This window comes from Tachysurus vachellii, chromosome 18, assembly GCF_030014155.1.
Source record: "Tachysurus vachellii isolate PV-2020 chromosome 18, HZAU_Pvac_v1, whole genome shotgun sequence".
Classification (NCBI taxonomy): Eukaryota; Metazoa; Chordata; class Actinopteri; order Siluriformes; family Bagridae; genus Tachysurus; species Tachysurus vachellii.
The window spans coordinates 18,458,345-18,476,566 of NC_083477.1; the positions used below are offsets into that span (position 1 = coordinate 18,458,345).

An 18,222-nucleotide genomic window follows, 5' to 3' on the forward strand; every position below is an offset into this window, starting at 1 on the left:
TTAGAAACACAGAGTCTGTTCAGCAGCACAGAATCTGACGAGAGATCAAACTGAAATGTAGATGTTTACTGCAGCATCACTACTACAAACTCCTGGAATTAAAAATCACCTATAGGGGGCAGCAGCTGCTTGTTTTCAAGAAGGATTCATGAAACTATGAAATCTAACAGCTGAAGTGTGTTTATGCAAATTCACCCTGTTATAATACAAAAACATCCTCTTGCTCACCCCAAGTTCAGATTCAGACATGTTCATATTCCGGTTCTTTAAGTGACTCTGTAAATAAACTGCAGCTCATTTTCCCCGTCTGCATCTGCAGGTTTTATGTGTTCAGGAGTCCAGAAGAGAACAAATGTCTGTGCTCTTATTAATAGAGAACAAAACTACTGGAATTAGAGGTGTAAGGATATATATACTGTAACTAATCATATAATCATTCAGTATCACCAGACAATAATCAGGGTAATGTATTCAGTCACTCGGTCATCATTAGGAAGTGTTTTATTGGGTCAGAGTGCAGGCTCCAGAGTCCATCCCAGGAACACTGAGCATACATTCTGGTCATGTTACACATTCACACACTCATTCACACCGAGGGGCAATTTACAGAAGACGAGACACCTGCTTCACTCCTGATTCCATTTCTTGAAGCAGATTATTTTAGACTTTTGATTAAGAAAGAAGAAGAATAAAGATACGTTTCAACATCTAGCTGTTGTGATATTAGATTTCAGCTTTCTCTTCTGCTCACTAGAGATTACAAATCTTCTTTAGGATTTAAAAACACCTGATCTAGAATCTTCTCAGCTCTTTCTCTCTGGATTCGTCAGATAAAGCCTCTAGAGGGTTTCAGTCTATACCAGAATAAAAGTCAAGTTCGGTTACACGGTTTGATTATAATGTTCAGTGTAGTTCAGGAAAGTGTTAATTACATCACAACACGTTCATATCATTAATAATAATAACAAACAGATGAATTATTTCCCACATTAAATTGATATGGAGATGAAACGGGGTGTGAGTGTGATTAACAGCTGCAGAGCTGCACTCAACACAGCAATGTTTTGTCTGAAACACATGATGTTTTTATATCTCTAGTGGGTGTGTCATGCAAACCAAATCCTGTGTTTGAACCATTTATGCTGAAACATTCAGCCCAACAACATAGCAGCAGTTTGTGTTCATTTACAGCAGGAGGAATCATTTTAATTCTTTGAGATGGGACTAGGCAGAGTTTTGAGTTACTTTACTCTAGCAATCTTCATTCAATGTTAGTATTTTTTGTTACATAATTAAAATATTTTTCATTCATTCATTATTAACTTTAATTTTTACCTTTGAATATTCTTCTATTTTAGATTCCTGCAGTCAGACACTGATCGAGTCTGATCCAGTGACCATCAAACCTGATCAGTCTCATAAATTGACCTGCACAGCATCTGGATTAGACATTAGTGGCTATTACTTGGCTTGGATCAGACAGGCACCTGGAAAAGGGCTGGAATGGGTTGCAAGCATCCACAGTAGCACTAGTTACATATATCACTCCAGCACTGTTAAGGGCCGCTTCACCATCTCCAGAGACAACAGTAAGAAGCAGGTGTATCTGCAGATGAACAACATGAGGACAGAAGACACTGCAGTTTATTACTGTGCCCGAGGGAGTTACAGCACACAGTGATACTTCCCCTTAGACATCAATACAAAAACACAGACTTACTACAGACACATGAAAAGCTCACAGTCTGTTACACAAAATGTTACAAAATTTAAACTTTAATTTAAAAATTTTTATTGTATGTTTCTTTTCTTTTTTAAAGCTGCTTTGAGAAAATATCCATTGTTAAATGTGTTATATAAATAAAGTGAATTGAATTAACAGATTAAGAACTATGGAAGTAGATGTTCACAAGTCTAGGGAAAAAAAATAATATTAATTTCACTATTAATTGATTTGGTTAAACCAAATGATTTACTATGTTACTGCTGATACTGTATCTGAGTGTTTACTCTCTTTTAAACCATGCTGATAAAAATGCTCCAATTCTGACTTCCTACTTTCTTTATTTTTTATTGTTGGTCCATGTGAAAGTTATTTTTTAATTGGCAGCAAGAATATTATAATATTTTGTATCTGCACCTGTAGGGGGCAGCAGCTGCTTGTTTTCAAGAAGGATTCATGAAACTATGAAATCTAACAGCTGATTTATGCAAATTCACCCTGTTATAAAAATAGCACCCTTTTGCTCACATGACTTTCGTGTCACACAACTGAAGCAAAGATACCTGGATATAACCCTAAAGTGGGCGTGGCCTAAAGTAATTATTAGGAATGAAAATATAAATTAACTATTCTAAGCTCCTGAAAACGCTGGAAAAAGCCCACAGGTAGAAATAACAGCTCTGTCAGCATACTGTGTTAATGTGGATCTGACTGTTCCTCAAACCAACAAACTAGTAGACACCACAGTCCCAATACACACTGTAATACACAACATCCCAGTCCCAATACACACTGTAACACACACATCCCAGGCCCACTGCACACACTAATACACACATCCCAGTCCCAATACACACTGTGACGCGTGACGTCAGTGACGCGGGTTTTATTAACCCGCGTCACTGACAAATACACACTGTAAGAAAGACACTACAATCCCAAAACACACTATAATACACACCTCCCAGTCGCAATACACACTGTAATACACACATCGCAGTCACAATAAACACTGTAATACACACATCCCAGTCCCAATACACACTGTAACACACACATCACAGTCCCAACACACACTGTAACACACACATCACAGTCCCAATACACACTGTAATACACATGTCACAGTCCCAACACACACTGTAACACACACATCCCAGTCCAAATACACACTGTAATACACACATCACAGTCCCAATACACACTGTAATACACACATCCCATTCCCAATACACACTGTAATACACACATCCCAGTCCCAATACACACTGTAATACACACATCACAGTCCCAATACACACTGTAATACACACATCCCATTCCCAATACACACTGTAACACACACATCCCAGTCCAAATACACACTGTAATACACACATCACAGTCCCAATACACACTGTAATACACACACCCCAGTCCCAATACACACTGTAACACACACATCCCAGTCCCAATACACACTGTAATACACACATCACAGTCCCAACACACATTGTAACACACACATCACAGTCCCAATACACACTGTAATACACACATCCCAGTCCCAATACACACTGTAATACACACATCACAGTCCCAATAAACACTGTAATACACACAGCCCAATCCCAATATAGACTGTAATACACACATCCCGGTCCCAATACACACTGTAATACACACATCCCAGTCCCAATAAACACTGTAATACACACATCGCAGTCCCAATACACACTGTAATACACACATCCCAGTCCCAACACACACTGTAATACACACATCCCAGTCTCAATACACACTGTAATACAGACATCACAGTCCCAATAAACACTGCAATACACACATCACAGTTCCAATAAACACTTTAATACACACATTGCAGTCCCAATAAACACTGTAATACACACATCGCAGTCCCAATACACACTGTAATACACACATCCCAGTCCCAACACACACTGTAATAAACACATCCCAGTCTCAATACACACTGTAATACACACATCCCAGTCCCAATACACACTGTAATACACACATCACAGTCCCAATAAACACTGTAATACACACATCGCAGTCCCAATAAACACTGTAATACACACATCACAGTCCCAATACACACTGTAATACACACATCCCAGTCCCAATACACACTGTAATACACACATCACAGTCCCAACACACACTGTAACACACACATCACAGTCCCAATACACACTGTAACACACACATCACAGTCCCAATACACACTGTAATACACACATCACAGTCCCAATACACACTGTAACACACACATCCCAGTCCCAATACACACTGTAATACACACATCACAATCCCAATATATACTGTAATACACACATCACAGTCCCAACACACATTGTAACACACACATCACAGTCCCAATACACACTGTAATACACACATCACAGTCCCAACACACATTGTAACACACACATCACAGTCCCAATACACACTGTAATACACACATCCCAGTCCCAATACACACTGTAATACACACATCACAGTTCCAATAAACACTGTAATACACACAGCCCAATCCCAATATAGACTGTAATACACACATCCCGGTCCCAATAAACACTGTAATACACACATCCCAGTCCCAATAAACACTGTAATACACACATCGCAGTCCCAATACACACTGTAATACACACATCCCAGTCCCAACACACACTGTAATACACACATCCCAGTCTCAATACACACTGTAATACAGACATCACAGTCCCAATAAACACTGCAATACACACATCACAGTCCCAATAAACACTTTAATACACACATCCCAGTCCCAATACACACTGTAATACACACATCCCAGTCCCAACACACACTGTAATAAACACATCCCAGTCTCAATACACACTGTAATACACACATCCCAGTCCCAATACACACTGTAATACACACATCACAGTCCCAATAAACACTGTAATACACACATCGCAGTCCCAATAAACACTGTAATACACACATCACAGTCCCAATACACACTGTAATACACACATCCCAGTCCCAATACACACTGTAATACACACATCACAGTCCCAATAAACACTGTAATACACACACCCCAATCCCAATATAGACTGTAATACACACATCCCGGTCCCAATAAACACTGTAATACACACATCCCAGTCCCAATAAACACTGTAATACACACATCGCAGTCCCAATACACACTGTAATACACACATCCCAGTCCCAACACACACTGTAATATACACATTCCAGTCTCAATACACACTGTAATACACACATCACAGTCCCAATAAACACTGTAATACACACATCACAGTCCCAATAAACACTTTAATACACACATCCCAGTCCCAATACACACTGTAATACACACATCCCAGTCCTAATACACACTGTAATACACACATCCCAGTCCCAATACACACTGTAATACACACATCCCTGTCCCAATACACTATGTAATGCACACATCCCCGTCCCAGTACACACTGTAATAAACACACCACAATTCCAATACACACTGTGATACACACATTCCAGTCCAAATACACACCGAAATACACAAATCCCAGTCCCAATACACACTGTAATACACACATCCCAGTCCCAAAACACACTGTAATACACACATCAAAATACACAGCTTCTGTTATAGAAATGTAACTAACACCTTCTGAACACAGAAACTGTGACTTTATCGTGTGAGGCTCATTTTAGACGATTGTTGATTGAACATGTTCAGTTCAGTTAATCACAGAGACACGTTAGTGTTTTGTTCATTTCACTCTAAGACCAATTCTTCTAAGAGGAAGAACGTTAAAGTATAAATGAGTAAACTTGAGACTTCAAGATCATGATGATGCATTTCATGCAAATCCTCCACTTGTGTTTCTTACATTAAGGAGGCCTGTGTGAGTGTGTGTGTGTGTGAGTGTGTGTGTAGTGAGGAGGAGGAGAGCAGCTGAGCATTTTACTTCACTTCACATTTATATCAACAACAATGCTGTCATTATCAGTGTTGCTGCTGCTTTCAGCTGCATTCTGTACGTCTCCGTGTCGGCTGAATGAATTTAGATTTAATTCTCGTTTCGTGAAAATGACTTGATGACTTTTGATGATGTTCTGTCGCTCTTATTCACAGGTGGTGTTGGAGGTGTGGAGCTCACTCAGACTGACTCTGTGCTGGTGAAGCCTGGAGAATCGTTCTCCATCTCTTGTAAGATCTCGGTGTCTAGTTATTGTATTAACTGGATACGGCAACCTGCTGGAAAAGCACTGGAATGGCTCGGATATCTGTGTAGCGGTGATAGCACTGATCTCAAAGACACGATGAAGTACAAGATCAGTCTCAGCCAGGACAAATCCTCAGCACAGTTTATTTAAGAGGACAAAACTTTCAGGTCGAGGACACGGCTGTGTATTACTGTGCCAAAGACAAACAACACTACAAACTCACTGAAGCCCTGTACAAAAACATCCCTGGTCATTTTCCTCTCTCTGCAGTACACATGTCCCCAGAGGGGTCTGGTATATATGAGCTAGCAGAGCTAAGACACTTCTGTAGTTCAAAGATATCTACATAAAGTTTCATCTTTGTCTCAACATTAAAATAAATTGTTGTCCTGAACACAAGTAAATACACAGTTAATCCATCATTAATACAACACTAATCAATTCCAAAGCTTTTGTGCAGCTTGCTGAAGTGGATGTCGGTGTAACACACAATTTAAGCTATTATTATAATCATAATTCTTTATGTGCCTCTAGATGTCAGTCTTTGTAAAGAAACTCTCTCACTTTAAACATTATAATCGTTCTCCAGCTTCATTTAACTCACCGGACAGATATTTGATTATTGGGATTCTGCAAAACTGATTCAGATTTAACTACAATAATCTGTCTTTTTTAGAAATGTTACAGTTATAGTTTAGATCAATTATAGCATAAATATTGTGAGAAAACATGTTTACAACTCCAAAGACAACATTCCAAATAAAAAATCTTGTTTAAAGTTGAGTTTATAAACCAACACATCCTCCATCAGATGAATCTCCTCCTCATGATTTAAATACATTTCAGATACATTCTCCTCCCATCATCAGCAGATAAACAAATCCAAATGTCAGAGCTGGATCTCACTCTATTTATATGATGTGATGGTGTGTGTTAAACTTTGGAGAACAGAGAAGACTCCAGTCCAAAAAACACACACCATGTTCTTTACATCTCTACTGCTCCTGCTGGCAGCTGCTTCTTGTGAGTGCTTTATCAAATTCATTCATTTACTAGATGAAGAATAAAGGTGCAGCATATATTGTGTGAGATATCACCATGTGTTTTCCTCCACAGATGTGCATGGTGTGGAACTGACTCAGCCTGCTTCCATGACAGTCCAGCCAGGCCAGAGTCTCTCCATCCAGTGCAAGGTTTCATATTCAGTTACAAGTGATGCTACAGCATGGATACGACAACCTGCAGGAAAAGCTCTGGAATGGGTCGCAACTATGCGTTATGCTGGTGGCACTTACTACAGTCAGAAACTGAAAAGCAGGTTTCAGGTTTCCAGAGACACGTCCAGCAACACAATGACATTAAGAGGACAGAACATGCAGACTGAAGACACAGCTGTGTATTACTGCGCTCGTTACCCCACAGTGAGATGAATAAACAACATCCCTGTACAAAAACTCCTCATTCAGTGTTCACAATAACAGGACACAAGACACAACACTGATCTATAGGAGTCGAACAAAATGTAAAATAAATAAATAAATAATCCACAAATGAGAACAAAGAGATTGAAGTTAGTAATTTATTTAAATAATTTAAATAAATAATTTTATTTATAATTAAATAATTTTTAATGTTTACTGCACATGATAAACACTGTAATAATCATATCACTAACAAGAACTTATGATAATGTAGGTTGAAAGATTAGTTGCTGTTCCTTTCTGTTACATTCAATTCAATTCAAGTTTATTTGTGTGGCGCTTTTTACAATTGACATTGTCTCAAAGCGGCTTTACAGAACATAATCATAGAACAAAGGTTAATATATAGAATAATATAAAGATTAATAGAAAACAAAATTCAAGTTTAATATTAGATATATTTAAATGTGTATGTATTTATTCCCAATGAGCAAGTCTAAGGTGACTCAGTCAGCAGTGGCAAGGAAAAACTCCCTAGAATGGAAGGAAGAAACCTTGAGAGGAACCAGACCCAAAAAGTGGAACCCATACTCATATGGGTGACACTGGAGGGTGTGATTATAAATATACAGTCTCACAAATGTTGTATTGTTGTACATCTCCTCTTTAGTATCGCAAAGTCTAATTGGAGCTGGTAGATCTCTAGATGCCTCAGGATTCTCACAGAGTCGGCCTCATCTCAGTCTTCATCGCATGGAAAACAATCGGAGCTGGTGCAATTTCTGGATGCCTCTGGATGGGTAGAAAGAGAGAAGCTGATGTAATAGTGCACAATATTATGGGACATATTATGTGTACGCCTGATTAAAGAGATGAGTTTTTAATCTACATTTAAACTGTTATAGTCTGGCTGAGCACCAAACACTATCAGGAAGACTATTCCAAAGTTTGGTAGCTAAATACAAAAACGATCTACCACCTTCAGTAGACAGATATTCTGGAAACTACCAGAAGTAATGAGTTTTTGATCTCAGGGAGCGTGAAGGATTGTAATGTGTTAGAAGACTAGTTAGATACATTAGAATCCATTTAGATCCTTGTACATAAGTAGCAGCAGTTTGTAGTCAATTCTAAACTTAACAGGTAGCCAGTGTAGAGATGATAAAATTGGGGTTATATGGTCATATTTTCTTGTCCTAGTGAGAACTCTGGCAGCTGCATTTTGGACTAACTGTAGCCTATTTATTAAAGATGCAGGACAACCTCCTAGTAATACATTACAATAGTCTAGTCTAGAGGTCATGAACTATTTTCTCAGCATCAGATACAGACAGGATGTTTCTCAGCTTGGCAATATTTCTAAGCTGGAAGAAGGCTGTGTTTGTAGTATGGGCAATATGACTTTCAAAAGACAAGTTGCTGTCTAATATGACACCCAGGTCTTTCACTCTCGAGCTACTAATAACAGAACATCCCTCTAAATGGAAGTTAAATTGTGAAATCTTCTGTGTACTGGTTCTTGGACTGATAAGTAGTATCTCTGTATTATCAGAGTTTAACAACAGAAAATTAGAGCTCATCCAATCTTTTATCTCTCTAACGCACTCGGTTAATTTGGACAATTTAGCTATTTCATATGGTTTTTATGAGATATATAACTGTGTATCGTCATAATAACAGTGGAAACTAATCCCATGTCTTCTAATAATGTTCCCAAATGGAAGAGGTCCTAGGACTGATCCTTGCTGGACCCCATAATTAACTGGCAATAAACTGGAGGATTCACCATTTAATTCTACAAAATGGTGTCGATCAGACAGGTAGGATCTAAACCAACTTAAAGCATGTCCCTGAATACCTGTGTAATTTTGTAAGCAATCTAGAAGAATGTTGTGATCTATAGTGTCGAATGCAGCACTAAGGTCAAGTAGAACTAATAGGGACATGCAGTCTTAGTCTGAAGCTAGGAACGAGTCATTTGTAACTGTCACAAGTGCAGTTTCTGTGCTATGATGGGGCCTGAAACCTGACTAAAACTTTTCAAAGATATTGTTCTCCTGTAAGAAGGAGCTCAGTTGAACAGACACAACTTTTTCCAATATTTTAGACATAAACGGAAGATGTGAAATAGGTCTGTAATTTGATAGTTCGTTGGGATCTTAATTCTGTTTCTTAATGAGGTACACCTTAATGAGGTTCGTAATAACTGCCAACTTGAAAGATTTAGGGACGTAACCTAAACCTCAACTGTTTTGTTACAACACTGATCTATTCAAGTCTAATAAAATACAATATATTACTAAATAATAATAATAATCCACAAATAAAAAAGAGATATAAGTTGGTTAATTTAGTTCTACTATAATTACTGCACATAACAACCGGAATAAAAATCATATCACTATCAAGGACTTATTATAATGTAATATATTTGTCTATCAATAATCACGCAACAAATTAGAATCTGTGAGAGAGGTAAAGTTTTAAAGGATTAGTTGCTGTTCCTCTCTGTTACATCATCATGACTCCCACATGATTTCTATCATGACGTCATGATGCAAATTCAGACTGCTGTGTGTCCATGCAGTATTTATGTGCAGCTGAGCTGAGTGGAGCGATCGAGTCTCATCAACACTCACCATGAAGATCCCACTCTCTTTATTCCTGCTACTAATCAGCTTCATAGGTGAGATCTCATGCTGAATCTGCAGTATATTTTATTATTTATTTTAAAATACACTAATGTTGCTCTTTTTTCTGTATCAGGTATTCAGTGTCAGAGTCTTGAGTCTATTCCCACTGGTTCAATGGTGAAAAAACCTGGAGAAACTCTGAGTCTTTCCTGTAAAGGATCTAGGTTTAACTTTGGTGGCTATGGCATGAACTGGATCAGACAACAAGCTGGAAAAGCTTTAGAATGGATTGGGGTTATCTGGCATGATGCCAGTAAAACAATATACGCCAAAGACATTGAGGGACGTTTGGAAATTACCAGAGACAACTCCAAAAACATGGTGTATCTGCAGCTGACTGGTTTGAGTGTCCAGGATTCTGCTGTTTATTACTGTGCTAGAAACCACAGTGGTACAAACATGTTAATCAGCTGTACAAAATCCTCCCCCAGATGCAATAAAAGAGAAAAGTGCTTTCAATATACGGGGCATTTTCTCAAGATCTGCAGGTGGCGCTACAGCACAACAAATATACTGTAACATTGTAGGTTTCTTTAAAGTACAACATATTCTCATATCCTCAGTCAGATCTAGATACTCCACAATGTCTATGTATTTCTGTGACACAATAAACTGAGACTGTCTCTTATAGTCATATTCTTACAGAGGGACAAAGAGGGAAATAAATAACATTTTAAGAAAAAATGGCTGACTTTAATTAGTGATTATTGAATACATACATTTTACAAAAGTTCCATAACATTAACTGTAACGTTTAACGTAAAAAGAATTCACCATATTCTTCTTTAATTAATAAATAAATTGTCACCATTCACAGACTGCTGCTGTATAAGAGAAAAGGTGATCATTGTAATCAGTGCCATTGATTTTTGTAAAATTATTATCTTCAGGTTTGTAGCAGTAACTTCATGTCACAGTAGAGCCAAAGGGTGCAGAATTACACACTTTCATGGGTTTTGTTTGTACTTTACACAATAAATTATCAGCACCTGCATCCACCACCTCTACAATTCCTGACATCTCACCACCTGGTCCTTGATTATTGTCCTATAACACCAGACACATGTGTTTTACTCCTTACTGAATATGCTGATATGAAGAGTGTGTTCACTTCACATAAATTTACATGAGAACATCTCTTAATGTTCCAAATTTTATAGATATAAAAAGACAGATTAGAGATATTTATGAGATAAGGAGCTTTTGACATTTAGAGGAATCCATCCCATGTTGACCCTAAGATAAGGAGTGTCTCTATGCAAATGTCCTTCCCTGTTATATATTTAAGCAACAAAGACCAAGAGCTTTTACTTCTTCTGCTCCAACACACACCATGATCTCTACATCCCTACTGCTGCTGCTGCTGGCAGCCGTACACTGTAAGTGTTTTTACATTTGACATGTAATACAGTTTTGGTTCCTTAAAGCTTTTTGCTTTTACATCATTAAAATAACTTTTCTTTAACAGGTGTTCACAGTGTTGAGCTGATCCAGACCGGATCCACAGTATTAACTCCTGGTCAGTCACTGACTCTGACCTGTAAAGTGTCTGGATATTCATTAACTGATTACAGCTACTGTACACACTGGATACGACAACCTGCAGGAAAAACTCTGGAATGGATCGGACGTATATGTGCTAGTGGGGGCACTGCCTACAGTGAGAAACTGAAAAGCAAGTATCAGATTTCCAGAGACACGTCCAGCAGCACAGTGACATTAACAGGACAGAACATGCAGACTGAAGACACAGCTGTGTATTACTGCGCTCGTGAACCACAGTGAGACGAATAAACAACATCCCTATACAAAAACTCCTCATTCAGTGAACACAATAAGAAGACACAAGACACAATGTGTGTCTTGTACAACATATTCTCATATCCTTGATCTGGTTCTATCTTATGGACTTGATGTGGCTGATATTGTGCTTTCTGATATTATGATCTCAGATCATAAGCCTATATTATTCTCCCTGTCTCTTCCAGTCATCTCTCACTTTTCTAATATGTCTGAAAGTGTTTCACGTTTTTATTCACCACAGTTTAGCATTAATTTTAACTCGTATTTTGCCAAATGCTGCTCACAGTTGCTCCTGGAGCAGCCATTACCTGACTTGGATGCTGACCAACATCTTGGCCTGGCTTGAGACCGCAAATGCAACTGCTCCTCTCAAACCCTGCAAGAAAAAATTAAAATCTGTAGTTTGGCAAAACGCTGAGACTCGTCTCCAAAGACAACTTTGCAGAAAGGCAGAACGTAAATGGAAAAAGGACAGGCTGCATGTTTCTCTTCAGATATTTAGAGACTCTCTTACATCTTACCAGACTTTAGCCAAATCTGCGAAAGCTGCTTATTTCTCTAATCTAATTGAAAGAAACCACTCTAAACCTAAGGTTTTGTTTTCTATCATTAAATCCGTGACAAATCCTTCTGTTAAATCTATGCCTGTTTCCTCTGTTGCTGTCTGTGAAGGCTTCTCGAGATTCTTTGGTGACAAAATCACTAAACTAAGGCTAACTGTTCGCCCCACTATAACTCCTATCTCTTCCCCAATCACGTCAAAGGTCTCTGCATTTTTTAAAGCTTTTGAGCCCATCAACCTCCAGCAACTGAAGGAGGTGATTGACAAGCTCAAACCCTCATTTTGTCCCAGTGACATAATTCACCCAAAATTTTTAAAACAAATCTTTCACTCAATTGCTCCAGGCCTGCTGTCTCTGATCAATAAGTGCCTGCAAACTGGCACAGTCCCTGCCAACCTTAAGGTTGCCACTGTTACTCCCTTGCTCAAGAAGCCTTCACTGGACCCCTTCATTCAAAAAAACTTTCGACCTATCTCTGTCTTGCCTTTCATGTCAAAAATTCTGGAGAAAATTGTGCTAAATCAACTCCAAAGTTTTCATTCATTCATTCATTCATCTTCTACCGCTTATCCGAACTACCTCGGGTCACGGGGAGCCTGTGCCTATCTCAGGCGCCATCGGGCATCAAGGCAGGATACACCCTGGACGGAGTGCCAACCCATCGCAGGGCACACACACACTCTCACTCACGCCTCCAAAGTTTTCTGAATAACAATTGTATCTATGAGGTCTTTCAATCGGGTTTTAAGTCTGCTCACAGTACTGAGTCGGCCCTTTTGAGAGTTTTAAATGACATTTACCTTTCTACTGACTCCGGAGACTCTGTGGTTCTTATTCTCTTAGATTTATCAGCTGCTTTTGATACCATAGACCACTCCCTTTTATTATCAAGGCTCGAGACCTGGGTAGGTCTAAAAGCTAATGTTTTGAGCTGGTTTCAGTCATACCTAACTGACAGAAAGTTCATAGTGAAACTGGGTAACTTTCCTCCTCCCCCGCCGTGCTGTCCTGTGGCCTTCCACAAGGCTCAATTTTAGCTCCTTCTCTATTCTCATTATATATGCTACCCCTGGGCTCTATTCTCCGGAAACATGATGTATCCTTTCATTTCTATGCTGATGACACTCAGATCTACTTACCAATTAGGAAAAATAACCCTTTAGCAAGCTCATCTCTTCTAAAATGTTTAGAAGAGGTTAAATTATGGCTGGCACAAAATTTTCTGTTTTTAAATGAAGAAAAGACTGAGGTAATAATGTTTAGCCCAAATGAGAACTCTCAGTCCTCTAGCATCAACCTAGAGAGTTTATCTGTTTTTAGATCTTCACGGGTGCAGAATCTTGGCATCTTTAATCAGCACTTAAAATTTGACAAACACATCTCGTCTGTTATTGGGTCTAGCTTTTACCAACTGTGGATTCTCTCCAAAATTAAACATTTTCTTACCCCTAAGACTCTAGAAATGGCTGTTTATAAATGGTTTATAACCTCTCGCTTAGATTACTGTAACTCTTTATATTGCGGTATATAAAAAACTCAGATTACGCGTCTCCAGCTCGTTCAAAATGCTGCTGCCAGATTTCTCTCTAGCTGTCGCAAACATGAACACATCACTCCCATTCTTAAATCTCTACACTGGCTGCCGATTTCGCAGAGAATAGATTTTAAGATTTTACTCTTTGTCTATAAGTCTCTCCATAATACCAACAAGTTAAAGATCTAATGACTGACAGTGTGTCATAAATATGAGAACATGTTCTCTTGGGATTTACATTAAAGTCATAAACAATAAAGACACCATTCTTATGAAGCCAAGACCTTAGAGCTCCAGACTGTATAATCTTCACCATTTGATCAACTACACAGTAAGTACATAGTAAGTAACTAATATTTTGCTTCTGTGTTTCTCAGAAGTGTGACAAGACATCAGCTAACTGTTTGTCAGTTGATTAGATTAGATTGTAGTGCTAAAATTTAAACTAAAATTACATCTTTAATGTGTACGTTTTAAATCTACTGAATAAACCCTGTCATCTCTACATCACATTATAATTGAGTTATGATTTAGATTGATCATGACCAGATTACTGTCCTGCAGTCCACTGAATCATTGTTCCTTGTCCAGTGGAATTGACTTTTACATATTTGTAGGGAAAAATTAGATAAATCTGTTTATAGTGATTCCTTTCACTATTTCACTCTTTTTACTGGACTTCATAATGTTGAATTCTTCATGTGTCCTCTGTAATGTGTAAGCGCTCGGTATCATCACGATGACTTTACATGCATAAGAACAGTGCTGCTATCTGACAGCTGATCTGATGTAAACAGGAAAATGCTGAACTTATTATTTACAAAGAATAATATTCACAGACTGCAAATTTGTAAGAGTTTTTTTTTTAGAAAGTGTTCACCTTATGCAGTTGGTAGTGTTATATATATATTTCTGTGCAATAAGTAGAGCAGAATGTTCTTCTGGATGTTCCAGTGATCCACAGTGATGGACTAAAAAGACATGAGATCTAATGAGTAAAGAGCAGTGATGAAGCTGACAGCATGAAACACACCCGGAGTTTTACAGAAAGCTTTTTCTCCTCTCGTCTGTTCCTCTGTGGATGTTTTTATATCTCTAGTGGGTGTGTCATGCAAACCAAATCCTGTGTTTGAACCATTTATGCTGAAACATTCAGCCCAACAACATAGCAGCAGTTTGTGTTCATTTACAGCAGCAGGAATCATTTTAATTCTTTGAGATGGGACTAGGCAGAGTTTTGAGTTACTTTACTCTAGCAATCTTCATTCAATGTTAGTATTATTATTTACATTATTTAAATATTTTTCATTCATTCATTTTTAATGTTAATTCCTACCTTTGAATATTCTTTTATTTCAGATTCCTGCAGTCAGACACTGATCGAATCTGATCCAGTGACCATCAAACCTGATCAGTCTCATAAACTGACCTGCACAGCCTCTGGATTTAACTTTGGTAGCTACTGGATGGCTTGGATCAGACAGGCGCCTGGAAAAGGGCTGGAATTTGTTGCAACTATTGAGGGTGATAGTGATAGGAAGTATTACTCCAGTGCTGTTCAGGGCCGCTTCACCATCTCCAGAGACAACAGTAAGAAGCAGGTGTATCTGCAGATGAACAGCATGAGGACAGAAGACACAGCAGTTTATTACTGCGCCCGTCACACACAGTGATACTTCCCCTTAGACATTAGTACAAAAACACAGACTTACTATAGACACATGACAAACCCACATTTGGAGATTCATGGAGGTGAAAGAACCAAAATGTTTACAGTGTCTCTGACTTACATGTTGCTGACTTTTACTGGACTGTTCTAAACATTGTCTGTACATTTACTCTGCTGCTAGATTAATTAATACATTTTTGAATTTGTCCAGTAAAAATATAACACAACAGACACAACAGTGTGACTTTCCTACACACTTTCAGGAGTCTGTGTAATGAGATCCAGTCAGTAGAAAAGTTTCATAGTGTGACAGAGTGAGAACTATGGAAGCAGTTTATAATCAGAGGATGAAAGTCATCAGTAACTTACAGATTCAGTGTTAAATAAATACAAACTAATTTAAACACTAAGGAACATTTTTCACTGTGATTATTGACACCTGTAGAAGACCAGCATAACAATATGCAAATGAATATGTAAAATGTTCCCCTTACAGCTACATATAGAGAAATATCAGCCACTGTCACTGTGGGCTCTGGAGAAGTACAAATTGTTTGAGAACATTTAATTAGAAGATAAAATATCTGCAGTGTTTGATACGATGAAGATTTCTGTAAAGAGAATGTTTATTTCGTGTTGTTGGAAGGAGTCTCCAGTGTCAGAGCTAGATCAGGGTTAAAGCTGTGACTTTATTTTCAGCATGAGAAAGTCTTCAGGACAGAAAAGTTTGTACTTTTTCCTCAGTATCAGGACAAGTGTTGAGGGAAGGACTGTTTCTAGCTGTAATAATGAACACGATAACAGGAAATAACTTGTTTTTCTGGCCGTAACACAAGATTAAACATAACTATAAATAAATAAAAAAAGAACAATTGTAAATGGTGATGAATAAAAGACTTCATGTTGTGATGATAACAGAAACTCTGCTTTGATTCATTGTTGATTATTTTTCTGTAACAAAACCTCCCCAAGTGTTTTATTCCTTACTTTCTGTCACTGAGCTTTACTCCTTCTCAATACAGGAGCAGGAGAAAGCCGTCTGTGTGAAATAAACCATCACCACGTAACCATTCCTACATTTAGGTTTCCTAATGTGTTCCTTAGATGAGTGAGGTGTCTTCTAAAAATGATTCGATTTGGTTCCCTTTCTGATAGAGAAACATTCTGTTGTAGAGATTTACATAGTACCTTATCATCCACTCATCTATCCAGTGAGCAGCGTGTGGTTGTGGGTTGAACACCTCCATAGTGGTCATGGACGCTCCCTATTCAAATAGAGTGGTGTATAAACAGCATGTTCTTGGCTGCTCTAGTTTACAGTGAGCTCTGTGATAGATAACACAGCTGTACAAAAACTTACACAATGTTGTTAGAATGGTAGGTAGAATGGATGATGAAGGACATGAATGTTTAATTTCATGCTCATTAGATGAACCTTATCAATGCTATCCAACTTCACAAACCTGCTCTCATATTCCATACAAAACAAAAGTGAGATTAAAGCTACAAATACCAGAAAACCTAGAGCTAGGAGAGAAAGAAAAAAAGAAGAAAAAAAGAAGAGAATAGAAAAAGCAGCATCAGAAATAAAACAACTGTTGAATAAAATAAAGAATATAAAGCTTGAGGAATGAAGAAATCAATGGATGAAAAAAGAATCAGATTCTGTACTGAGACAGAAATGAAGAAGGGTTTCCTACACAATACGAAAACACGTGTCACTAAATTACTTCAACAAGCACGTCCTAGTGAGCTGTAAATATTCCCTCAGCAGGAAGCTGCACCCCAGAGACCTTTATTATAAACAACATCATCTATTCACACTCAGCACTCAGGTCTTCCTCTTTATCCCCTTCCAGCTGCTGGAACCTGTTAAGTTTAGAATCGACCACAAACTGCTGCTACTTCCATACAAGGCTCTTAACGGTTTAGCTCCCACGTATCTAACTAGTCTTCTAACACGTTACTAGTAACTAGTCTTCTAACACCTTCACGCTCTCTGAGATCACAAAACTCAGGACTTCTGGTAGTTCCCAGAATATCTAAGTCTACTAAAGGCGGTAGAGCGTTTTCTCATTTAGCTCCCAAATTCTGGAATAGTCTTCCTGATAGTGTTCGGGGCTCAGACACACTTTCCCAGTTTAAATGTAGATTAAAAACTCATCTCTTTAGTCAGGCATACACATAACACATCCCATTATATTGTGCACTATTACACTAGACTTGCACATTTTTATGAACAGCAGATATGTTAATCCCCCTGCACTGCTCTTCTCTTTTTCTACCCATGCCGAGACACCCAGACATTGAACCAGCTCCGATCGTCTTCCATGCGATGACGTTTTTGGACTTCCACCGAGATGAGGCCGACTCTGTGAGAATCCTGAGACATCTACAGATCTACCAGCTCCAGTTGGACTCTGTGATACTAAGAGGAGATCTCAACTCCATGTGCTCTTTACACCAATACAACACTTGTCTGACTGTATATTTGTAATCACAGCATCTAGTGTCACCCATATGAGGATGGGTTCCCCTTTGAGTCTGGTTTCTCTCAAGGTTTCTTCCTTTACCAATCTAAGGGAGTTTTTACTT

The 18,222-nt window shown here is 38.3% G+C and overlaps 3 gene segments (V, D, J or C); all 3 read left to right on the top strand.

Annotated features, from left to right (window-relative positions):
- Window positions 1-6,900: 6,900 nt before the first annotated feature.
- LOC132861604 (Ig heavy chain V region 5A-like) lies at window positions 6,901-7,374 on the top strand. The segment is given in 2 exon segments: window positions 6,901-6,967; window positions 7,061-7,374. Coding segments are annotated over 2 exon segments (357 nt in total).
- A 2,631-nt stretch (window positions 7,375-10,005) lies between these two features.
- LOC132861605 (immunoglobulin heavy variable 3-33-like) lies at window positions 10,006-10,956 on the top strand. The segment is given in 3 exon segments: window positions 10,006-10,051; window positions 10,132-10,449; window positions 10,949-10,956. Coding segments are annotated over 3 exon segments (372 nt in total).
- Window positions 10,957-11,391: 435 nt separating this feature from the next.
- LOC132861606 (Ig heavy chain V region PJ14-like) lies at window positions 11,392-16,195 on the top strand. The segment is given in 4 exon segments: window positions 11,392-11,437; window positions 11,527-11,835; window positions 15,411-15,613; window positions 16,124-16,195. Coding segments are annotated over 4 exon segments (630 nt in total).
- The last annotated feature ends 2,027 nt before the right edge of the window (window positions 16,196-18,222 follow it).